The following is a 26,889-nucleotide window of genomic DNA, read 5'->3' as shown; positions in this document are numbered from 1 at the left end:
ACAGTCATTAGGGAAATTGAGATAATTTTTCAAGCGGTGTTTTGACTTTTTGCTCTTTTTTTTTTTTATGTTCTAGCTCACTATGATCCTCTTTTTTGTTCTTTTTACTCTTTCTTTTCTCTGCTTACTCTTATATCCCTGCCTTAGTGAAATGAAGATTATTTGTTTTGTTTTACTCTTTGAGAGCTTTTATGGATAGAGCAAAATTTGACATACGCCAGGCTTAGTATTTCAGATTTTCTTATATTTTATTTAGGTGATGACTCCCACAATTAAAAATATACTCATTAATTTGAGTTGAAATAGAAATGTGTGTGTGTGTGGTGTTTCATTGGCTGTAGGGATTTTAATAGCACAGGTTCTTGGCACATAGCAGAGAAGTCTTTAAACTCAGAATATTCAAGGTAAATTATCAATATCCTCACATTTTATTTACCATTCAGTGCCTCAATTTGTAAAGTACACTGTTATTTTATGTACCACTAAAATAGGAGAAAATACTGCTAATCATAATTAAAAGGGAAATCCCAGTATTATAAATTTAAAAAAAATTTTTTTTTTTTTAAAGTCAGGGTTTCACTTTGTTGCCCAGTCTGGCCTCAAACTGTTGAGCTCAAGAGATCCTTCAGCTTCAACCTCTCAAGTAGTCAAGACTACAGGTGCTTTCTACTGTGCCTGTCCATAAATATTAATACATAAAAAGTGTGAATCTTAGTAAATCTGTGAAATTATGCACATATGGAAACTATGCTTCCATTTTTACCACAACTTGTAGTAATTTTGTACTTTGATCAAAATTTGATTTTCACTTTTTCTGTAGTTCCCTCTGTTGGTTGTTAAATTCAGTAAACAATTTCATCCCTTTCTAAGTCATTCTTATAATAATAGCTAACATTTATATAGGATTTACTGTGTGCTAGACACTATTTAGTGTACTTTTTATATTTTAGATAACTAAGTTTTAAAGTATCCTTATGTAGTGAGTGCTTTTAGTATTCCTATTTTATCAGTAGGAAACTGAGATACAGATCAATCACATGACTTGGCCCAAGATCATTCTGGTAAATGGTAGAGCTGGGCTTTGAATGTAAAAGGTCTAACTGCAATGATCATGCTTGTTAGCAGTATTTTCCTGCATATCTTACCAGGCAGTATTTGAAGGTGTGTTGGTAAATTCGTATGAAATTATTAAGTTATGCTTTTGGTAATTTTTGTTTGTATTTTTAGGACATTCAGTCAGAAGAAGGCTGCTATTGAAAGAGAGTATGCACAGGTAAGCTTGGAGCTGGAGATCCCCTTTCTAGGTATGCCTCTTTTCCTTGGCTTAAGGACAAATATGGTTGTCAGAGAACCTTAGTGTCCTGCGTCTTCTTTGTCTTCTCATTTCTGGCTACCTTTCTTTGATCCCCCTTTTGCTATATTTGAATCTTCAAATCTTGAATATTCAAATCTTCAAGTGAGGAGCTAAGTTGTTCCTCATTACAAAGAGGAACTTGTTAGACATATTTACAGTATTTGTATTTACAGATATGAATGATAATACATTTCACAAATACATTTATTCATTTCCTTTATAGGCTTAATTCTCTGCAGTTTATGTAAGGTTAATTTTTATATTTATTTAATCAAGCATTTAGTTCTTATTCAGCCCTGTTGATAGAGAGTGGTATGCTTTTCAGTGGACAGTATGGAGTTATTTGTAGGAAAATTTAAGCATTTCCATCTTTAGTTTTGATTAGACCCTTATTTGTGCCTCAGCTGAATATTGCAAGAAAAAATTATGTTGACCATCATTTTTTGGATGTGTAAAAATCACTATTTTTACACACGTACTTAATATACTATTGTACTTAATAACTATTATTATTAAGTACTTATATGTTAAGTACTTATTATTAAGTACTTATATGTACTTAATAACTATTAAATGTACTTAATAATTACTTAAAAATAACTATTTTTACACATATAAATGTACTTAACCTATAACTATTTTATGGGTTATAGGTAACCTATAAAATAATTATAAAATGAAAAGAAGCTCTCTATGCTTGGAAAGATGGGACTTGTCAGTGGATAAATAGGAACAATAGAAAAGAATCAAAGGAAAATCTCAGAGCATCAAAAAAAATATATTGTTGTTTATATATAAACAACTATTTTTCCATTTACAAAAACAAATTTACATAATTTGGAATTTTGGGCCTTTTAAGCAGTTACTTTTTGTATGTAATAGTAGTCTCAAAAGTTTCCCTCACCCCCTCAAATAAAAAATTCAAATTTGCAGCAACAATTTAAAACATAAGAGAAAAAGTACAAAAGAACATTGGAAGGAAAAAGTAACATGAAGTTAATGTTCTATGTTGTAACCACTGTTGCTGCTGCTGTTGATGTTCATTATAAATAATGAAGTGGGAGTATGATTTTCTTTTTTATCTATGCTTTTTCTGGTTTTAGTTTTAATTTTATTTCAATGTATTTAATTAGGTAAATGTCTGTCTGTATTTGAGTTTTAGAGAATTATCCTAAGCTAGATAGAATTCATCTCATTAGTTAGTAATTGTAGACTGCTTAGAATGGATCGAGGCTTCAGATAATGAAAGTATCAGTTCTAATATTTATTTTGAGCCCTTTTTTCTGTGCATATATAATAAGTACTGGAAATGATAGGTAACATGTGTTGAATCCTTACTTTGTACCAGGCTGTGCTGAGGATAACCCTAATCTCACTCAATCTTTTCTTCAGGTAAAAGATTAACAGCAAATACCTATATTGGTTTGCCCATTGATCATTTCCATATCTTTAAATAATGTGCTCATGATTGATTATTTACCTGCTCTAAGCATTATCTCAGGCAGAGCTGTAGCTCAGTGGTTGAATGCTTGCCTAACAAGGCCATTGGTTCCATTTCCAGCATTGCACCCACCTCCCCCTAAAAGTGCTTGATTATTTATAATAAAATAAGTGAGAAAATAATAAAATTTAGTGAGAAAACACTAAACCATTCCTTTGTAGCCTACTCTTTTCAATATAATTGTGAGACTGGAGTTGTACGTCAGGAGTAGAATGCTTGCCTAGAACGCTTGAGGCCTGTGTTCACACACTGCCAAAAACAAATCTCTAATATAACTGTCGCACTACTTGAGTGTCTTTGTTAGTTTTATAACTTTACCATCGTATTTAAGCTTCTTTTCTTCTATTAAGTGCATATATTTTATATACATATGCACACACATACATACGTGTTTATGTATTACACAGTAAGTAGAATTACATTTTATAGAGTAGTCAGGTTTACCCTTGAAGTTACCTTAAATGTCTGTCAAGTAGATTATAGTTAGTTTAGTTAAGTCCAAATAATAATATATGTAAATTATATAAGGTATTTAATAATGTATCTTTTAAAACCTCTTGAAGCAATTATATTCAGAATTAATATATTACATTGCTGTCTGCCAGGGAGGTTAAGTACATTTATAGAGCCAGTTCGTTGACTGTTCTTTTACTTATCATCATATTTGCCTTGTAGATGATTTTTCTTAGTTCTTATTTTCTGGTGTTTTCCCAATTAATTTTTAAATTTATTTTCTGAAAAGTTAGGCAATATTGTCTCTTATTGTTTGACTGCTTAAATATTTACTTCTTATCAATAGTACAGAAACTCCTAAAATAATTGACACTTTCTTTTGTCAGTGTGTACTAATTATTTCAGACCAATTTGTATTCCCTGTGTTAAAAACATGCCCTATTGGTGCCCTTTATTGGTACACGGTCAGAGAGGAGAGTGATAGTTGCACTAATTAAATTTCTTTCTGTTTTTTTTTTTTTTTTTAAGTTCAGTGTACAGTTGAAATTTTGGAAGATAAATTTTTAAAAATTGGTATAGTAGGTATATAGTAAGTAAGGTTGGACAGATCTTGAGTGTACTGTCTGATACATTTTTGTGAATTTGTGAGTAGTTTCAGTTATGTAACTACTACTCAAATCAAGATATAGAGCTTTACAGGTGCCCCAGAAGCATTCAATACTCATACCTTTCAGTGGTAACTAGTACTCTTTTATAAGGATTAGTTGTTGTCTTTAGACTTCTTGTGCTTCTTAAATGGTATATATCAAGCAAATGTGCTCTTACTTCATGGAGTATGGATCATACTCCACAAAATACGTACTCTTCCGTGTCTGATTCTTTCTTTTGGCATTACATTTTGAAGCTTCATACACGTTTTTGCATGCAAGGGTAGGCAGTTCGTTCTTCTTTATAGTACCCACTGAATGAATATATCACAATTTGTTTTTGCAGTGTACTAATGATGAAAATCTTAGTTTCATGTTTTGAATGATTTTGACTAATGCCTCTAAGCAAAGGTTTTACATATTGTTTTGGTAGATATATGTACAATGTTCTGTTAGATGTATATGTAGGAACCTAGGAGTAGAATTGCTGGGTCTTTGCTTATGTGTATCTCCTACTTGAGTAGATATAGCCAAGCAGTTTTCCAAAGTGATTGTACCAATTTACATTCTCACCAACAATTTATGAGAGTTGGGTTTGCTCCATATCTTTGCCCATATTTGGTTTTCTCTAAAATTAAAGCAGCTGATTTCTTTTCCTTTAAAATATATATAATAATACTAGGGATTGAACCTAGGGGTGCTTAACCACTGAGCCATATCCCCAGCCCTTGTTATTTTTATTTAATGACAAGGTCTATATAAGTTGCTGAGGGCCTCGTTAAGTTGCTGAGGCTGTTTTTGAACTTGGGATCTTCCTCCTCAGCATCCTGAGCCATTGGGATTACAGGTGTGTGCCACCACGTTTGGCAAAGAAAGACTGACTTTTGATGAATATAAAGTAGTATTTTATTTTCTTCTTAATAAGCTGCGTAAAAGTTGACATACATAAAGAAGTATGCAAAAGTATATTACAGCTCCACAATTTTTTTTTTTTTTGTATCAGGGAATGGACCCAGAGGCACTTAACCACTAAGTCACATTCACAGCCCTTTTTATTTATTTATTTTTTATTTTGAGACAGGGTCTCACTAAGTAGCTTAGGGCCTGGCTAAGTTGCTGAGGCTGGTTTTGAACTTGGAAACCTCCTGCCTAAGCTTCCCAAATCACTGGGATGATAACCATCATGCCTAGCTCCACAAATTTTTGATACATGACCAAATTGTTTTCCAATTTGACTGTCATTTTTTGTCCCCACCAGCAGTGTACAGAGGTTTTAGTTCCAGTACTATCCTAGTCAGTACCTTGTCATTGCCTGTCTTTTCTGATTATAGTCATTGTGGTGGTCACAATCATTATGAATGGTGCCACTAGTACATTTCTTTTTAAAAATGTTTTTATTAATGCTTTATAGTTACATATAATAGTGAGGTTCATTTTAACATATTCACAAATGCATATACCATTATTTGCTCCATCTCAATCTCCAGTACTTTCTTGTTTTTTCTCCTCCTGTCTCCCTGCTCTGTCTCTTTTTCTACTGTATTGGTCTTCCTTCTTAGTACATTCTTACATGTGTCTTAGGTGATTATATATGTGTATTCTATTGGGGATATGCTAAGGAGTGGAATTGTATCATGGGTTATGTATCTGGCTTTGGAAGATATAAAAGAAATGGTGTTCTAAAGTGATTGTTGCAATTTACAATCCTATGGACAGCATTGAGAGTTGTAGTTGCTCTAAGTCCTCATCAACACTTTCTTTTTTTCATTTTAGCCTTTCTGGTGAGTATATGGTGGTAAAAATATTATAGATTTGATTTTCATTTTCCTGATGTCTAATGAAGTTGAGTAACTTTTTCATATTTTGTTTGGGCATTTAGATATGCTGTATTATGAAGTTCCTGTCAAGTTTTGTCATTTTTTTCCTTATTGATTTGTACTTTTTCAAAAAATATTACAATATGGCTCCTTTGTCAGATGTTGTATACATTGTAGACATTGGTATATCATGCAGAAATATCATGGTTTGTGGCTTGCCTAATTTTTAAAAAATATTTTTTTTAGTTACAGGTGGACACAATATCTTTATTTTTATTTTATGTGGTGCTGAGGATCGAATCCAGTGCCTCACGCATGCTAGGCAAGCCACCTCTGAGCCACAACTCCAGCCCCGTGGCTTACCTTTTTATCTATAAATGGTTTCTTTTGATAAAAACAACTTCTTCATTTTCATGAAATGTAGTTTATTTTCTTTTAAAGGTAATGCTCTTTATGCCCTATTTGTTTGTTGTTGGGGTGGAGTTGTAGCTCACTGGCAGAGTGCTTGTCCCTCCCGCGGGAGGCCCTGGGTTCGATTCTCAGCACTATATTAAAAAATAAATAAACAAAAATAAAGATTTTTTTTAAAAAAGTTTGTTGTTACCTGAAGGTCTACTCTGAGGTGTCATACAATGTTCTAAAAATTTTATTGTTTAATCTTTCACATTTAGTTGTGGTATGTCTGAAATAAGCTTTTATGTATGGTGTGGGATTGGAGTCAGGATTTCACTTTCTAGATGGATACCCAGTTGAAGAAGCATCATGTACTGGAAAGTCTTACCACTCTACCTGCATCCCTCTATTGTATGGAAGTGATGTTTTGTGGCCTGATAAGTAGCTATATCTGTATAAGTCTATTTATGGACTTCATTCTGTTATGTTGATCTATTTTTTTAAAATACGTTTGACTTTGTTTCATTGTTTTAATTACTGTGAGTTTAAAATAGTAAATATTAATATCTGGGCTGGGGTGGTGGCTCAGTGGTAGAGTACCTGCCTAGCACGTACGAGGCACTGGGTTTGATTCTCAGCATTACATAAAAATAAATAAAGGTTCGTTGACAACTAAAAAGTATTTTAAAAAAATATGAATATCTGGGAGCTTAAGAACCTTTTCACTGTTTTTGGCTCCTTATTTCTTTTCTTTTTTGGTTCTAGGGATTGAACTCAGGGTACTCAACCACTGAGCCACATCCCCAGCCCTATTTTGTATTTTATTTAGAGATAGAGTCTCACTGAGTTGCTTAGCCCCTGGCTTTTGCTGAGGCTGGCTTTGAATTTGCTGTCCTCCTGCCTCAGCCTCTCAAAGCTGTTTCGATTACAGGTGTGTGCCATTGTACCTGGCATGCCTGGAATTTTGATTGGAATTGCTTTGAATCTTTAGATCAATTTTGGGGGAACTAATATCTTAATATGGAGTCTTTTAATCTCCGTCTTTTGTTTAGTGCTTTTTTTTTTTTCTTTTCAAATATTCCAGTATTTTAAACACACTAGTTCATTGAATCCTCCCTTTTGTAAGAGGTCTTTTTTCAATCTGGGTTATCTGTGATTGCTATGTAGCTCTTATCTTGAATACATTTTTCTTTATTGGTTTGGATTCATTAATTCTTGGGTCCTTATTTTTCTTCTTAGTTTATTACCTTATTTTTTGAAGCATTTCAAGCAGGAATTTCCTGAAAAAAAATTTATACTTGTGATTTCACTGTAATTTAGTAATGTTTTATGAAGAACAGTTTATGAATATACTGTACTAGAAGTCTGATAAATTTCGAAGAGTTACATAAGTTTCCTTCATATGGAAATATCAAAAGTGAAGGTTTTATGGAAATTATTAGGAAGGAAAATCATCTGTCCCTTCACTGTGCAGAGATAAACATTAATTGTTTAATTAATTGATGTTTTATCATATAACCTTATGGCTTTTTCCTTTGGACATCTATATAATTTAAGTGTATCGAGTGAATTTATTTAAAATTTATAATTAGCTGGGTGCAGTGGCGCAGGCCTCTAATCCCAGTAGCTCAGGAGACTGAGATAGGAGGATGGTGAGTTCAAAGCCAGCCTTAGCAACAGCGAGGCGTTAAGCAAGTCAGTGAGACCCTTTCTCTAAATAAAATACAAAATAGGGCTGGGGATGTGGCTCAGTGGTCGAGTGCCCCTGAGTTCAATCCCTGGTCTCCCACCCCTGTCCGCACCCCCCCACCCCCCAAAAAAAATAAAACTTATATAGGGCATGGTGGCACACTTCTGTAGTCCTTAATACTTGGGATGCTGAGGCAGTTTGGGGCCAGTCTTGGCAATATAGGGAGACTCAATCTCTTAGAAAAAAAACTATAAATATACTTTTTTGTTCAAAATTACTAATACTTAATGAACATTTTTTGTTATATAGCATCACTGAACTACCTACTTATTACAATTTCGGATGATATTTTATTTGATATGCACCATTTATTTAACCTTTAATTGGATATTTAGGTTTTTGCTTTTTAAAATATAGACAATGTATGTTGAACCACTTTGCATATAACCCAGATTATTTCCTTGTACCAGTTCCCATAATTGAAATCTCTGGGTAAGAAGATATGTATGTTTTTAAGGCTTGAGTACTACACAACGCAATATTCTACATAAAATATTTATGTTCTCAGTAGCAGTATATGAGAATGCTTTGTTTTCCATGTAGTTGCTATTATTAGATGACAGCATTAAAAATTTTAAATGTTACTTAAATGCTATTTATCTTGGGTATATATAAAAAGGAAAATATAAGTATGAGAAGTTACCTAAGGTATTATTAAAATGTTTCGATATTTAGAATCAATTTCCTTATTTTCCCACACTGTATTACTTCTTGTACTAGTGATGTCTTTTTCTTTTCCTTTCTTTCTTTTTTTTTAACTGGGAGTTGAATCCAGTGGCATTCTAATACTAAGCTACGTCACCACCCCTTTTTATTTTTCTATGTATAGAATTGATAAATATGTTTCCTATTTCAGACTTTTTCTGATATCACTGTTATAGAAAAGTTGAAACTTGGGAGGGGTCATTAAAAAAAACATAGCATCTTTTTTTCATAGATTGAAGAATATGTTCTGTTTTTTTTTTTTTTTTTTTTTTAATTTTGGCAGTACTGGGAATTAAGCCCAGGGGTGCTCTACTACCACACCTTTTAATTTTTTGAGACCGGGTCTTGCTGAGTTGCTGAGGTTGAACCTGTGATACTCCTGCTGCAGCCCCTGGAGTTGCTGGGATTACACATCTGGCTGAAGAATATATTCTAAAATAAAAATTTTATAACATTATCAGGAAGAAATGATTCGTATCAATTTTGCATTCATATCAGTCTTGATTTTTAAGTAAAGACTGAAAAAATTAAACTATGTTTCAAGTCAGTCTTAAGTATTTGGGGGAATATTTTGTGATAACCTATATTTAATTTTTTTAAAATTTATTTTTTAGTTAGACACAATATCAGTATTTTATTTCTATGTGGTCCTAAGGATCGAACCCAGTGCCTCATGAATGCTAGGCGAGCACACTACCACTGAGCCACAACCACAGCCCTATTAAATAATATTTTAAGAGATGAAAAATAATTAGACCAGTATTGAACTCTTCATTTTTAAAAATGTAGTATTACTTACTAAATGATCTTTGAAAGGAGAAGGCAGTTTTAATATTTTTTACCCAAAGATTTTTTTTTAACCTTTATTTTATTTATTTGTGGCTTTTTTTTTTTTTTTGAGGAATGTGAACGAAAAATTTATTTGCTCATTTCTTGCATTTGAAGTACTCTTCTATGACATCCTTGACCTGAGATTCTTTGCCATAATCCTTAACAACTACACAACTGCAACCAACCACTTTACGTAGCTTTCCCTCTCAGTCAGTTTTACAGAGGCCTACCCATTTTCCTAGTTTCTTGTTGTCATCGACCTTAATTAGATTGATTTGGTGTTCAGCACAAAGGGCCTTCACCAATTTGACATACATAGGCTCATTACACTTGGATGCAAGTACACAGAGATGGGCCTGGCGCTTGTCTAAGGCTTTGGCAGCTTCGCGAATTGCTGCTGGAGGTGTAATGGACGTCAATACTGCTTATTTATTTGTTTTTATGTGTTGCTGAGGATCTAATTCAGTGCCTCACATGTTAGGCAAGCGCTCTACCACTGAGTCACAATCCCAGCCCGGAGGGTTTTTTTTTTTTTTTTTTTTTAATGGGAATAAATATCTAATTGCCTTATTTGTACTTACTGCAGTATCCACTGACTACACATTTTTCAACTTAAAGATATGAAATGGGATACTTTTTTTTTTTTGAGACAGGGTTTTGCTAATTTGCTGGCCTTAAACTTAACAATCCTTCTGCCTTGGACTCGTGAGTCACTAGGATTTCAGGTGCAAGCCACTGTACCTAGCTGGGCCTGTTCTTTTTTGATGAACATTTTTATTAGGATAACTATTTAACTTTACTTTTTTTATTTAAATTGAATGAATTTTCAGTTTGAAATAAATCAAATTGATGATGTTGAAAAATTACTTGACTTCTTTGACCTTTTTTTCTTTTATTTTTGAAAGGGGAAGACTGACCATTCTTTTCTACCTTCTTCTCTGCCTACCTTTGGAGACCAGATGCACTAAGGAACATGAAGATACTTCCTAATCTATGTGTATACATGATATGATCTTTATTGTTTTTACTGTGTTGGTTTTCCTTGTCTCTGAATTGTTGTAACCTAGCTTTGTTAGATAATATATTTCCCTATTGGAAAAAGAGTGGCATGTTGAAGTTGAGGACCTTGTCATGTATTAGATATTCTAAGTCACATTTCTCTGAGAAGGGTTTTGACATTAGGTCATGGGGACTTTCTTAAATTTGGGTAAGCACTGTAAAAATGCTCCCAGCACAAGAATATTTACTGCTTATTTAGCTTTTTAAATTAATTAATTATTTATTTGTGGTGCTGGGGATTGAACCCATGGCCTTGTGCACGCCAGGGAGGCAAGCATTCCACCAACTGAGCTATATCCCCAATCCTAGTTTTTTATTTTTGAGCTGGGGTCTTGTTTCCCAGACTGGCCTCAAACTCCTGATCCTCCTGCTTCTGTCTCCCTAATAGCTGGGGTTATAGGAGTATGTCACCATACCCAGCTTTGATGAGCATTTTATTAGGATAACTATTTAACTTTTCCTTTTTTATCTAAAATTTTTTTATTTATAAATGACAGTGGAATGCATTACAATTTTTATTACACATATAGAACACAATTTTTTACATCTCTGGTTGTATACAAAGTGTATTCACACCAATTCATGTTTTCATATATGAACTTTGGATAATAATGACCATCACATTCCACCATAATTTCTAACCCCATGCCCTCTCCCTTCCCCTCCAACCCCTCTTCCCTATCTAGAGTTCATCTATTCCTCCTATGCTCCCTCTCCCTATCCCACTATGAATCAGCCTCCCTATATCAGAGAAAACATTAGGCATTTGTTTTTTTGGGATTGGCTAACTTCACTTAGCATTATCTTCTCTAACTCCATCCAATTACCTGCAAATGCCATGATTTTATTTTCTTTTATTGCTGAGTAATATTGCATTGTGTATATATGCCACATTTTTTAAAATCTATTATCTATTGAGGGGCACCTAGGTTGGTTCCATAGTTTAGCTATTGTGAATTGTGATGCTATAAACATTGATGTGGCTGTGACCCTGTAGTATGCTGTTTTTAAGTCCTTTGGGTACAGACTGAGGAGAGGGAATGGAGGGTCAAATGGTGGTTCCATTCCCAGTTTTCCAAGAAATCTCCATACTGCTTTCCATATTGGCTGCACCAATTTGCAGTCCCACCAGCAGTGTATGAGTGTACCTTTTTCCCCACATCCTTGCCAACACTTATTGTTGTTTGTATGTATAATAGCTGCCATTCTGATTGGAGTGAGATGAATTCTTAGAGTGGTTTTGATTTGCATTTCTCTAATTGCTAGAGATGATGAACATTTTTTCATATATTTGTTGATTGATTGTATATCATCTTCTGAGAAGTGTCTGTTCAGGTCCTTGGCCCATTTATTGATTGGGTTTTTAGTTTTTTTGGTGTTTAGCTTTTTGAGTTCTTTATATACCCTAGAGATTAGTGCTCTCTCTGATGTGTGAGGGGTAAAGATTTGCTCCCAAGCTGTAGGCTATCTATTCACCTCACAGATTGTTTCTTTTGCTGAGAAGAAACTTTAGTTTGAGTCCATCCCATTTATTGATTCTTTTTTTTTTTAAAGAGAGAGAGAGAGAGAATTTTTTTAATATTTATTTTTTAGTTTTTGGCAGACACAACATCTTTGTTTGTATGTGGTGCTGAGGATCGAATCTGGGCCGCATGCATGCCAGGCGAGCGCGCGCGCGCTACCACTTGAGCCACATCCCCAGCCCCAATTTATTGATTCTTGATTTTAATTCTTAAACTATTTAACTTTTATACAACATTTTTTAGCTGTCTCTTAAAGTCTTTTAAAATACAGCTAAAACTCAGATTTAATAATAGAAATCTATTCAGTGGGATCAACTTTTCATGGATATTTTCTTTTTTATTTTTTTGGTGGTGCTGGGGATTGAACCCAGGGCCTTGTGCATACGAGGCAAACACTCTACCAATTAACTATATCCCCAGCCCTGGATATTTTCTTTATAATTCAACTTACCCCAAATCTGTTTATAACAAGAATCAAAAACAGTTATTATTTTAAGCCATAAAATATTTATAAGTTGAATTTTCTATTATGTTAAACAGTATTGGATTTCATAATACCTCTGTTGAATTGAATTGGTATGTGAAGAAATGTTTTGGCTTAATGACTTTTTTTTTCTTTAAATATTTTATTAGTTGTTGATGGACCTTTATTTTATTTACTTATTTATATGTGGTGCTGAGAATCAAACCCAGTGCCTCTCACATGCTAGGCAAGCGCTCTACCACTTAGTCACAACCCCAGCCCTGCTTAATGACTTTTTTTGGTCCAACTTTTTATTTGGAAAACCCAAATCTTTAGAAATGTTGAAAGAATAGTGTACCAAAGAATTAGTGCGTTTCCTTTTTGTTAGTTGGTTATTAACATTTTGCCACATTTACTTTAGCCACAATTTTTTTTTAAACCAGGATTGTTTAAAAGTAAGTTGTAGCTATCTTGATACTTCACTTCCACATTCTTCAATTTGCATCTTCTGAAAACAGAAATATTTTCTAGAATAACTATAATGTCATTATCATTCCCAAGATAATGAGTAATAATTTTATAATATCATCTAATGTATAGTTTATATTTAGATTCTCTCATTTATTCCCCATCTCCCCACCCCACCCTACCTTGTGCTGGACTCAGGGTATGCATGGGGTGGAATGACTGGGTAGCTGAAGGGAAGAAGGAAGTTTTGAGATCAGGTCCTTTGGGGGCCACAGACTTCTGGCAATGTGTAGCTTTCATAAGGATTCATGACACGCCATGGCTAAACCACCAATAAGAATAAGATATTCTTGGAAATCTAGTTGTCCATCAGTGTTGAGGTTTATTTTTTTATGCAATCAAGGGCACCAAAATCCTCTTGGTTCTTGGTGAAGGCAGCCAATTCTGTATTCATGAGCTTAGGAACTCCCTCTTGGAGAGAGTGCAGCTATTCCCATCCTTTTTAATACACTTCTGGAAAATAGCAATCAGGGACTCAGTACCCCTCAGTTTCTATAGGGTGGGACGTTTTTGCTGGATTGGAGTAAATAGCGTGCAGCTGTCTGGGAGTGGTGCTATACTCACATTTTATTTTTGATAACATATGGGGAAAGTAGAAGTTTAAAGATCTGCCAGTTTTCATATGTTGAGAAAATATTTACTGAGTTATAGTCTTTTTTTTTTTTTGGTGTGTGTGTTTGTGTGTTTGTGTGGTACTGGGCATTGAACTCGGGGCTTGTGCATGCTACGCAAATGCTCTACCTCTGAGCTGTACCCTCAGCCCTTTTTTATTTTATTTTGAGAACAGAGTCTCACTAAGTTGCCCAGGCTGACCTTGAGCTTGTGGTCCCCTTGCTTCAGTCTCCTGAGAGGCTGAGATTACAGAAGTGTGCCACAACTCCCGGTGAGTACTCTTTTAGGTACCATAGATACATAGCAGTGCTCAAAAAGTAGGTGGCAGGAGTCTGTGGACTTAACAGAGCTTCTATTCTATAGTTGTATGTAGTCTTCCAATTAAACATTTTAGTTATTTTTCTTCAAAGCCACTTTTTGGCATTATGGTCAATTGAAAAAGAATGGCCTTTATAGAATTATTATTAAAGTTGTATGTTATATATTTTCTACGTAAAATATTGATTAGTCAAAAAGATTGAGTATTTGTGAGATTCAGAGAGCATACCATACAGATGAACCATCCCAATAGAAAACTATTTAAAGGAAGTGAGTTTAGGTGATAAGATTCATTATATATATATGACAGCAATTTGAAAAAATGGTACCTCAAGCATATGCAGAGTAAACTTCTAATATACCTTTAGGGGAATGTTAGAAGAAAGAAAGAAACAAGGAAATATTGTAGAACCTTACTTACACTTAAGGGAATTTTAGTAGTGAACTTTTTCAAGTTGCTAGGCAGTTTCAATTTCCTACAAGAGTATTATTAATGTTTTATTTCTAAGCATGGTTTGTGAATTTTGCTTTGTAATTCTCTAGAAACAGATGTATTACATATCTATTTATATAAACAGAACATATGGATCTCTGAAAACCAGAAGCCACATATAAATCAGTGAACAACATTAAATCTAGGGTAAAATCAAGTCTGGTTTCTGCCTGTAGTTAGCCAACAACAGAGGTGTTGGTAAGATCATTTGCAATACTCAGGCAGATTGCTGCAGGCAAGTTCTGTGTATTAATGCACTTCCTGTAGTTTCTGGCAGAATGCTGCTAGTGAAGGAAGGACACAAAAGGGTACTGTGGCTGGAGAGAGCAGGAAAATATTGTAGACTTTAAGGGTGGTTCCTGGCCTAAGAACAAACAGAGTAAACATGGACATGCTGGCAGTTACCCTGTGGTATCACTGTTGCACATAAAGTTTTTTGCTGTTTTTATTCTTTTAAAAAGCAGTTTATGAAGCATTGAAGTTACTGTCCAAGAAGTTCGTGTTGTTTGTGTGTGGAGGTGTTGTTTATTTGTTTTTGGGGAATTTCATCTGCATGAAAGCTTTAAGAAGCTTCTTTTTAATTTAGTTGTGGGTAGTTAGTTTTTTAAAAATATCTTTATTTTATTTATTTATTTTTATGTGGTCCTGAGGATCGAACCCAGGGCCTCGCATGTGCTAGGCGAGCACTCTACTTCTGAGCCACAATCCCAGCCCCTGGGTAGTTTTTTTTTTCTTTTTTTCTTATTTTCTAATGGTACTGGGGAATGAACCCAGGGGGTCACAGAGCCAGACCCCCCCATTTTTATAAATATTTATTTATTTATTTATTTTTAGTTGTAGTTGGGCACAATACCTTTATTTTATTTATTTTTATGTGGTGCTGAGGATTGAACCCAGGGCGTCGCACGTGCTAGGCAAAGCGCTCTACTGCTGATCCACAATCCCAGCCCCCCTTTTAATAATAATTTTTATTTGGAGACAGGATCTTGTTAAGTTGCACAAGGTCTTGCTAAGTTTCTGAGGCTGGTCTCAAACTTGTGATCCTCCTGTTTTAGCCTCCCAAGTTGATGGAATTATAGGCGTGCACCCAGCCTGTCCATTTCTTTTAGAGAGAAATGGTATACTATATGCCTAAAAGCTTTCTGCCAGTTTTGTCCTGTAGAACATTAAAGTGGACAGGATAATGTCATTGGCAGAAAGTCCATCAGGACTTATTTTATTTATTTTTTAAATATTTACTTTTAGTTGTAGTTGGACACAATACCTTTATTTCACTTATTTATCTTTATGTGTTGGTGGTGAGGATCGAACCCTGGGTCTCAAGTGTGAGGTGAGCGCTTGAGCCATAACCCCAGCCCAGGACATATTTTTAAAAATCTTATTTATTATTTTGTTCTATTTTTCTTTGGCTTGCAGTGGTGATTATAAATGAATTTAGAAATAGCTACTCAGGAGGCTGAGGCTGGACGATCACAAGTTCAAGACCAGTCTGGTCTACTAGCAAGACCTGTCTCAAAATAAAAAAGGGATGGGATTGTGTCTTAGTGTAAAGTGTTTGCCTAGTATGTACAAGGATTCTGGGTTGCATCCAGAACCCAACACTTAAAAAAAAAAAAAAAAAGAAGAAGAAGAAATACCTTTGAAAAGAAGTGCTGACTAATTTTTGTCTCGAAATGCTTGATTTTTAAAGTTTAATAATTTCATTAAAACATGAAATGGGGGAATATAAGGAAATTTTGGTAAATTTGGTACTCATGGGCACAGAGATTTGCTAGATTTTCATCTTTTCATGGGTGTTCTGTAGTACACCTTTTAACAGAATAAGCAAAAATTATTGTTTATGCTTCTCCCCATTCTCTTCTTCCCCAACCCTCTGTTTCTATTAATGAGTTTATTGGTTAGACTAGGACAAAACAAAGATGGATGGAAGGGAGAATTCAAACTAGAGCTGTGGTTTTGAAACTTTTGTATTTTAACTTGCCAGCAATCCACCCTACCTCCTTTAGGTTTCTCTTCTGAAGAGAATTATAGTTAAGGTACTATATAACAAATTAGCCAATGTCTGACTTTATTATATACAGTGTTATATATCATACAGCTTAGGTGTATAGTAGACTATACCGTCTGGGTTCATGTAGGTACATTCTGTTATTTAAATAACAAAACAACACATTTCTGAGAATGTATCCCTCTCCTTAAGCAACATGTGACTCACCTGGCCTCCCTACTTCCCTTTGGATTCTCCAGCTTTGCTTTGCTTCTCTGAGTGACCTCAGTGCCCACTCTTGGTTGCAGATAGTAAACCAGTTACTTAAAGACATTATTTCACTTACTCCTTTATCTTTTTTGATGTATAACAAAGGTCCTTCTCTCTTTCCCTGAGTAACTTCATTATGGTCTTCAAGATGCAGATCAAGTGTCACCCTCTCTTAGGATTTTATTATCTCATCTGCTGCTGCTTAGTCAAGTATGCTTCAGTAGTGCCCTTTTGCTTCTGTCATGCATTGTTCTGTTATGCTTGTTTCTTCCAACCCATTTTGTATAGTCTTTGTATGTGTTAGTCTTTGGTGCTTGGTGAATACTTGTTGAATGAATGAAGAAGTACAATATCAGATTCTGAAAATTGTAATTTCTAATGGTAATAATTAGGTGAGATTTACTCCATTTGAAGTGTTAAATTGATTAACTTGGGGATAAGCTATGTTCTTTAATAAATGTCTAGATTTCCCAGTAGTCAAAAATAATGAGTATGGGTCAATAACATACTTCAAGAGATTTTAAAGATAGAGACCATCTATCTCTATTTTGGGAAGTTTCAAGGTTATCCATACTTAGGCTTGTAAGTCCAGAAATTCAATTTTTTTTTAGATTATCTGGAAGAAATGTCCGAATAAACTAACAAGATACATAATTTGTTAATGTATAATGTGAGATCTGCTTGGTTAGGATAATTAGCTTAAGGCACCCAGAAAGTAAGCTCAGGGATCAAAAGACTATTTAGTAAATATTTAATTTGAACTGAGAAAGTGAGTTGGGTGTTTTTGTTTTTAGGGGGAGCACATGATCAGATTTTTTTTTTTACTATGATAATATATATGTAACATAAAATTTACCATTTTAATCATTTTTAAGTATAAAATTTAATTATATTAATTTCATGCCCAGTGTACCGTCATCACTATTTCCAGAACATTTTCATCACTCCAAACAGAAACTCTATACTCATTATGCAATAATTCCCTGTTGTCTCCTTCTTCACTCTGTCTGATCTATGTTGTCTATGAATTTGCCCATTCTAGATACTTCATATAAGTGGAATCATAGTATTTGTCCTTTTGGAGTTCAGTGTTCTTACAGGATATTTCTGTTTCTCTAGGGATTGTCTGAATAGTGATCTTTACATATATTTTGATTGTATATTCCATCTATGAAAAATTTTGAGTGATATAGATGTGTATGTTTATTTCTGAGTTATATCTTCTGTACTAATATATTGTAAATGCTATAAAATATGCATAAGTCTTAAAGAATAAAAAAACTTTTAAAAGAATGAAATAAATCCTATTGAAATATATTGTCAAAATGTTTTGATGGCTTCCTGCTATCATTAGATTTTATTTCAAGATATAAAATTTTAATTGTTTTATTTCTTATTATATTTTCTTTTTATTGCTACTGATAAATCTTTGGATGGGTAGAAAATTTCAGTTCTGCCATTTGCTTATATTTGAATTGTTAGTATTTACTTCAGTCCATGTTTCTTTTTCAGAATCTTATAAAGTCATTTATCCCTTTTTGTGAGGGTGAATTCAATTATAGTGATACTTAATTCACAGATGGACTTAACAGGTACATATAAACTGTAGCATGACTGAATAGTTTGAGAGTGAAGGTGCTGCCATAGTCCAGAACCCAGTCTGTGTTGTAGGAATCTTTTCTTCTCCAAAATACCTTGTACATGCCTGTGACCTTGGACTATCTGATATTCTGCCTAAGTGAGGGGAAGGAGTGGGATGTATCTTTGTTCAAGTGGTGATATAGCTTCACTGCTTTCCTATGTAGGTAGTTCATTTTTTTAATATATATATCTACATGAATTGGCTTGCATACTCTTCATGGGGGTACATTTGCTGCAGTTTCACTGGCTTAAAGTCAGGAGTCTGGTCACCTAACACCTTTTCCTGAGTGACTTGCTTAATGGCTGTGATTATTTTAGAATTTCATCACAAAAGTAGAGGCATTACAGCCTCTGACCAGATAAATAATAATATCGTTGTGTAAATTCTACTTTTATTTCTAAAGATGCAATTTCATTACCTTTATTATATTTGCTAAACATTATTAAAAGTCTTTTTAAGAAATATATATGTATATATATTTTTAGTTGGACCTTTATTTTATTTATGTATGGTGCTGAGAATCAAACCCAGGGCCTCTAATATGCAAGGCAAGCGCTGTACCACTGAGCCACAACCCTAGGCCAGCATTATAAGTTGTTTAAGTAATAAGTTTAAAAGTAAATACTGAAATAAGTAAAATAAGACCTTTTCTCTGAGCGAACAATAATTAATATATAAAACCTTCAGTTGAAGGGGGTGACATTATTTTCATTTATTCTCTAGGAAATAGTTTTGTAGCTATTCTGGATAGGATATTTTCTCCCTAAAATCATGCCTACCAGAATCTGTGAATGTGACAATTATTTGGAAGCAGGACCTTTGTAGATATAATCAAGTTAAGATGTGGTAATACTGGTTAGAATAGGCCCTAATCTGGTAACTCCTGAAGAGGGGCACTTGAAGAGAGAGACAAAGAGGAGAATGGCATGTGAATATGGGAGCGGAGAATGGAGTGATGAAGCTATAAATCAAGGAATGTTTAGGGTTGCTGGCCAACTCCAGATTATACTAGAGATGCAGGGAACTGATTCTCTCTCAGAACCTCCAAAAAGGAACCAGCCATGCTGACACCTTGATTTTGGACTTTTTGCTCCTAGAATTGTGAAAGGATAAATTTCTCTTGTCTTAAGCTACCCAGTTGTGTTACTTTGTTACAGCAGCTCTGGGAAACTAATGTAGTAACTCAGTATATTTTTTTCTATTCAGATATCAATTTGAGCCTCAGTGTGACTACTTGTATCAGTGTTATTGAAAAGAAGAGTGTATTACCTCCTGAATTATAATAGTTCAGGTTTTGGAACACTAAACATATGCTAGTTAGGCCAACATCATAAGGTGTAGGCTACTATTTATATTTTTATTAATTTTTAAATATATTTTTAGTTGTAGGTGGACACATTTTAAATATTTTTTTAAATTTTTATGTGGTGCTGAGGATTGAACCCAGTGCCTCATGCGTGCGAGGCAAGTGCACTACCACTGTGCCCCAGCCCCAGCCCCCTATTTATTGAAGACATGAAGGCTCAGAAAGAGTAGCCCTCACATAGTCTGAGTCTTGGTGTCTGACTAAAAGCTTGTGTTTCTTTGCTATGTTACTGTTCAGAGGTCAGTTTCTGGTAATGTCAATAACTGGTATTTATAGTTTTTCTTTTTTACCTCACAATTTAACTGTAAATTCTGAACAAATAAAAAAAAGATCACGCATTATATGTGCCTACGTTTTCTAAATCGTGACTTCTGTATAATTTTAGTATTTGTATTTCAAATTTTCCACCAGAGACTAGAATCTAGAACCAAACTGTGTCATCCTATTCCTTTGGGATTGTGAATAGTTGAAACTAAGGAAGTACCAGAAATTTCTCATGAGAGTTCCAAGGACTTTAGAATTATGTCTGGATACATATCAGTATGATGAGAACACCCATTCTTACCTATTAATAGCTTCAAATAAACTATACAAAACAGTCACTGTATGAATTCTGTTTAAGTTCACTCAGTAAATTAAGTTAATGACAATAAAGACTCCTGTCTTTATAGTGGTAAGGTCTTACATTCCATTTGTGATGGTTGGTCAGAAAAAAATTAAACCTATTATCTATCCTTCGTAGTAGAGGAGAAGAGGGAGGGATGATAGTTTTGAATATGATGGTTTTATGTTTTGGGTGAGTTTATGACATTCCAGAATGAATATTGAAACATTGCAGGGATCAAAAGCATATACCAGCTTCTCCATCCAAGCTTCAATCTAAATAGTATTTATTAGCAGTATAGTTTAGCTAACACTCAGCATTTATCAAGTAGAAGGCACTGTTAGATGGTAAGGATACCAAAAATAAAATTAGATTACTTCCTTTTAGAAATATTTTTATATTGATAATGAAAAGCAACGTTGTAATTGGGTTTGGGAAAGGTATAAAATTATTTGCAAGTATGTTTTAAAAGTAAAGTTTTTAGCAGGGTGTGGTGGTGCATGTCTATAATTCCAGTGACTTGGAAGGCTGAGGCAGGAGGATTACAAGTTCAAAGCTAGCCTCAGCAAGGCCCTGAGCAATTTAGCAAAACTCTGTCTCAAAATAATAAAAAGGGCTGGAGATGTGGGTCAGTGGTTAAGTGCCCATGTGTTTGATTCCTAGTACCAAAAAAAAAAAGAAGTTTTAAAAATTGTGGATAGAAAAAGTTTTATGTGTGCATAAATAATTTTATTTGATAATCCACATTAGTTTACAAAATGCAGCTTTTTTTATTTGTATTTTTTGAAAGGAAAAATATAGCATTGGATTCTCCATGAATCCAGTATTAAAAAATAAAATATTCAAAATACAAAGAGAACAAAGGATGTTAACACTTTAACCTCCCTTAGTATATCATTTGAACACTGATGTGTGTGCATATACTAAAAATTTATTTTGAATATTTTCAAAGATATAGCAAAGTTGAAAGAATATTAAAGTTAATACCCATATACCAGCAAGAGTCTAACATTTATTATATTTGTTTTATCCCATATCTATCCATCTATTGGTCTTTCTACCATCCATTAATTCATTTTGTTTTTGGTGCATTTCAAACCAAATTGCAAAAATCTGGACACTAGCTCTAAATACCTCTAGCATGCTGTTTTGTTTTTGAGTCAGGGTATCACTATATTGCCCATGCTGGACCTGAACTCCTGGGCTCAAGCAATCTTCTTACATCAGCCTCCCAGGAAGTTGGGACTGCAGTTGCCCAACTTTTTTGAAAGGTCTGTTCCCCTCCCCTACTATTTTTTTTTTTCACTCAGAGTTAGTGCGCTAATACATTTTCTTCTATACTTATTTGTAAGTTTTATTTAATTTTAGACTAGATCTCCTGTGGCTCATTCTGTAACTAAGCCTTCTCATTAATACTCAAAATTACATTTGCTTTTTCTCTTTTTAAATTAATTAATTTTAATTAGGTATATATGAGAGCAGAATGCATTTTGATTCATTGCACACGATTGTAGCACAATTGTGCACAATATGTGCAATCATACATGTACCTAGGGTAAAGATGTTCATCTCATTCCAACATCTTTCCTATCCCTATGACCCCTCCCCATCCTTTCCTCCTCTTTGACCAAAGTTCCTCCATGATTTTTCTCTTATTTGGAATTTTTTTTTTAAAGAAAAAGTTGCTTGACATGAGTTGTACTATAGCTGAGTGGTAGAGTGCATGCTTAGTATGTGCAAAACCATGGTTTCCATCCCCACTACCTAAGTAAATAGATAAATAAAATTTTAAAAACAGATGCTTCATAATAATTTTAGCTCATTTTTGGATTATACCTTGGTTAATGATTATAGCATTTCTCTTCTATAATTTGAAATACTTTAGAATTGATTACTGATAGGAAGTTTGAAGGCAAATTCCTTCATACTATAGACATTAGAAGAAGCTGCTTTTAAACTACTTAGAAGACTTTTCAACTAGGTTTTAAATTCTTGCAACCAGGGATTGTATATAAATTTTTTGTAATTCAGAACTTCATCAATCAAAGAACTCAAATGCTTGCTGATAGATTGACTCCCTGATATTAGTGTTCAAAATATTGTTCTAAAGTTAAAATCTTAAAAAACAAATCCCAACTTTGCCAGCAGCTTTCAAGAACTTGTATTCATTATGTATATGATTATATTGTAATGGAATTTAAAAAATCATAGTAGGAAATTATTTAAGAGGTGTGTTAATAAGTGAGTTATTGTTCTCAAAATAACAGGATATCCTTCCATTTTATAGGCTTGCATTTCTAACCTATAAAAGACAGTAAGGACTTTGGTTATACATTTTTATAAAAATAAATTTATTTTAAAGTTATTAAAGAGATTGAATTAGATAACCATAATTAATACACTTAATGTATTAAGATTCAATTCCAAGTAGCAAGTAAAACTCAAAAGCACATCAAATTAACATTATCTTTTGTACTCTTTTGATTGCTACTTCTTGAAATCTATATAGGATATCATTTTTGAAGGAATTGAAAGAGTAATTAGATTAATAACAGGAGAAGGTCTTTTTTCTCCCTGTTAATAAGCACAGGCACACATGCCTGTGCAGCGGTGCATGGGAGCACACACACAGATGCTCTCTCCTACAGTTGGAAAATTTGTTCTTATTTTAATTATTTTAGTTTACTTTAGAAGAAAATGTGATACAATATATTTAATCTGGTTATGAGGTTCTGTCATTCTCATCCCACCTACTGTGTAAATACTCTTTGGCACTTCCATCTGTCTACTCTTGAGAAGGCTAGTGGTCATTGGGCTGGGGCTGAAGGTAATGAAGAAAATGTACATTAAATGTTTGTCTCAGCTGTGGTCATTGGTAATGGAGAATGGGTTCCTCAAACCTCAGGAATTGGGGAATGGCCCAGACCTCAGAGGAGCAACTCAAAGACCACTTTGCAGTGTAGTTGGTTTGGAAGTCACAACTGTTCAGACAAGGGTCCTTGATTCTCCTGCAGGTGGGTCTGCCAAATTCCACCTCCACATGTGTTTCAGGCATTTTATATCTCCACCAGGGCTATGCCGATGTGGGACTCCTTGAAGAAAAACACTGTCCTAGGTGTAGTTGTTGAACTTTTCAACATTGTTCTTGACTGTTTTATACCTCAGGACCATTGGTATTTTATTGCTTTAGGAAATCCTGTTTTTATACCTTAGTTAAAGTCCTGGGAACAGAAATTGAGGGAAGTACTTAAGATAAGGCAGCCAAAGGTGAGCCATACCCTGACCAGCAGCATGGCTGCACTGACAACCAAACTTTACTTTTTCTTGCTCCCTATCTGAAGGTCAGAATATTTAGTCATCTTAAGGATTTTGACATCCACTGTTGTCTTAGCTTATTGAATGATTGGAGGAAGAAAATAGAAAAGTCATCCTAATGGGTTATATTTAACTATCCAGAGCTGAGGTTGGTCAAATTTGATTTTTTTTTTTTTTTAAAAGACCGGATAGTGAATACTTTATGCTTTGAGTGTCATATGGTCTCTGACAAATTACCTACATTGCTATTGTAGAGTAAAAGCAATAGACTGTTGGCAAACAAGTGAATGTGACAAATTACAATGAAGTCAAACAAAGAAAAAAGAAAGTGTTAAATATTGTTACTTGATAGTGTCTTCTTGCCTATTTATTAATAAATACAGAAATTGCTATTATCACAATAACTTTATCATTCTACAGTATTATCCAAACAAAAAGTTGAGTGACTTTGAAACTCTCCGTTTATTAAATGCTGCTACACACATAAATCACTTCCATTGTTATTGTTTGGTTCATTATTGGTATGTCATTCAGAGGTGTGTCGTTTCTCACCAAAGTGACCAGTAGGCAATTTGCTGTCTGTAAAATAGAGATAAAAATATCTAATTACTTACTTAATTTAACTAAAAACATTAAATTTTAAGTTATAGGCTTGATTAACATTTAAATGATCAGAAAGTGACAAATTATGAAAATAAATGCTTATGTTTTCTCCAGTTCTTTTATATTTGCATTTAATTGACAAAATAACCAATGTCAAATGGCTGAAAAGTTTCTAAGTGCTTACTCTCAATTTCTGTACTTATCTGTTGTGGACACAACAGCTGAGGACCTTTGTTATGACATAGGCACTATGGAGGGCCATGGTGGCAAGGGAAGGGATGTTCTGACTTATTTGTTCTTTTTCATAGGGTAGAAATTCTGGATCTTTGGTGAGATCCAATTATAACTTTCTTTTGCCTTTCTCGGGGTTCAGTGGACATTCCTCCTCATATTCATGTATGAAGACATAATACCCTATAAATGTAAAAAAGGGGCTTTAAGAAGGCTGTTTGTAGATGTCTTCATTGATTCTTCCTGTAGATACAGAAAAGCTTGTCTAAGGGCAGTAGTCTTAGCTGCTGTCTTACTTGTTCAGCTGTTAAGTATAAAATCATTATGGTGGTGCCTGTGTTCCCATGTCTGTTTTCTGATTACTCCAGTGCCCTCCCATAGAAGGGACTTATTTAAGAGCCTTATATGTTTAGTAGCCATCTCTCAAATCAGTTTTAATGAGGGTGACCTAATCCATATATGTTTACAGCAATTTTCTTTCTATATGATTTATAAATATTTATACATATCTCCATATGATCTCTCTCTTTCCTCTTTTTCCCCTCCCCTTGTTGTCTCCCTAGATGTGTCCTTTTGTGTGTGTGTGTATGTGTGTATCACTGAATTGCTTAAATAATTTTTTATGGAACCATGGAGCTGGAAGTGGTTTGAAGGTCATATGGTCCAACTCTCTTTGCATTCACTCTCTTTTTCCAATATATAGAGAAGATTGGCAAACTATTGCTATCTGCCTGACACCTGTTTTTGTAAGTAAAGTTTTATTGGATCATAATCACTCCCATTTGTCTACATGTTATCTATAACTGCTTTTTTGATATAGTGAATAGTTTCCATGGAAACCTTATGATCTCTAAAGCCAAAAATTTTTACTCTCTAGCCCTTCACAGAAAAGTTAACCAACTGCTGATGCAGAGACAGGCCACCTCTAATTGAACTCATTCAGTATTTCACCATCTCTCAAAGCATTGTATTTCTAGGTAGGAAGTTCCTATTTAAACTCTTCCCTTTTAAATAATGTTCTGGCCACAGGATAGTCTTTTAGGTTTTTTTTTTTGTGGTTTTTTTTTTTGGTGTGTGTGTGGTACTGGGATTGAATGCAGGACCTTGTGCATGCCGGGCAAGCTATATCCCTAGCCTGGTCTTTTAGAAATTTGAAGATAACTTTTTTTTTTTAATGTTTTGTTTAGTTTTAAATGGACACATACCTTTATTTTGTTTATTTATTTTTATATGGTGCTGAAGATTGAACCCAGTGCCTCACATGTGCGAGGCAAGTACTCTACCATTGAGCCCCAGCCCCAACTTAACTTTTTTTAAAAAATATTTTTTAGTTGTCAATGAACATTTATTTTATTTATTTATATGTGGTGCTGAGAATCAAACCCAGTGCCTCACACACACTAGGCAAGCACTCTACCACTGAGCCACAACCTCAGCCCTTAAAGATAACTTTTAAGCTTGTTTCCTCTTTCTATTAATCAATATTCCATTCCTTGCCTTCCCAGTTCTAAAAATCTGTAGTTATTCAATTCATACTTGAGTGTCCTGTGAACTCAGTTTTAAACTACTTACTCTGTTTCCAGAACCCAGTGTAATTTTCGTGGATGTGATTGGCTCAGAGTCTGCTGGTTTTTTTCTTTAAAGTTTTATTGTGTATTTCCTACTAGGCACTCAACTTTATTACTACTGTTAATATGAATTAAGATGCATTATGTTTTTTAGGCAGCTGTATCATATAAATGACTTATGGAGCAGAAGCTCAAAAATCACTCTTATATATTGCCATTAAATCATGTCTTCTTTATTTTATGCTAATTCCATAGCAAGACTTTTGCTTCTATGAGATTACATTGTATTAGGAGTAGCCCATTGTGCCAATATGTTAGCAAGTTTTTGCATCTTGATTCTGTCTTTCACATATTTACCGTTCCTCTTAGCTTTTTGTCATGTGAGAATTTGATAGAGAGTTCCTTGATCAACACCTTGCTATGTTTTTGTGGTCATTATTGAACACAAGCGAAATTATTCTGGGAATTTCTCTTAGAGTTTACAGTAAATTGGATTATTGCTCAGCAAATATTCCCCACCCTTTCCCTTGAGGTTAAGTATACATACATCCCTGCATCACCAGCTTTGGACTTGGTCATATGTTGTGTTTGGGCAAACAGAATGAAGATGGAAATGACAGTACACTATTTTTGAAATGAGACTTTTTAGTATGCCTGACAAGTTTCTCCAGCTCTCATATATTTCTGCCATTTGCTATAAGAAGGGATTTGCCCAGTTAACTACTTCCCCTTCAAACTAGGTCCCAGAATGAAAGGTACATGAAGGAGATCTGATTTGACCTGCAGCTTGAAGTGGAGATGCTTCAGCCAAACTGCAGATTCATGAGCAAGAAATTAGCATTGATTGCTGTAATCC

At 34.2% G+C, this 26,889-nt stretch overlaps 1 protein-coding gene across 3 annotated transcripts in view; it reads left to right on the top strand.

The window, feature by feature from the left end:
* Positions 1 to 26,889, top strand: part of Fchsd2 (FCH and double SH3 domains 2) — a 237,498-nt gene that overhangs the window by 39,655 nt on the left and 170,954 nt on the right. For all 3 annotated transcript variants that reach the window (XM_046441893.2, XM_046441892.2, XM_046441894.2), the window contains exon 3: positions 1,228 to 1,273. In XM_046441893.2, the coding sequence (XP_046297849.1) occupies positions 1,228 to 1,273 (46 nt within the window). The remainder of the gene's footprint in view (positions 1 to 1,227; positions 1,274 to 26,889) is intronic.

The sequence above is a fragment of the Marmota monax genome, unplaced genomic scaffold, assembly GCF_021218885.2.
Source record: "Marmota monax isolate L192 unplaced genomic scaffold, Marmota_monax_Labrador192_F-V1.1 WCK01_AAM20220418_F8-fsc00068, whole genome shotgun sequence".
Lineage (NCBI taxonomy): Eukaryota > Metazoa > Chordata > Mammalia > Rodentia > Sciuridae > Marmota > Marmota monax.
The sequence above is the reverse complement of the archived record's forward strand: the minus strand, read 5'-3'. Positions and strand labels throughout refer to the sequence as shown.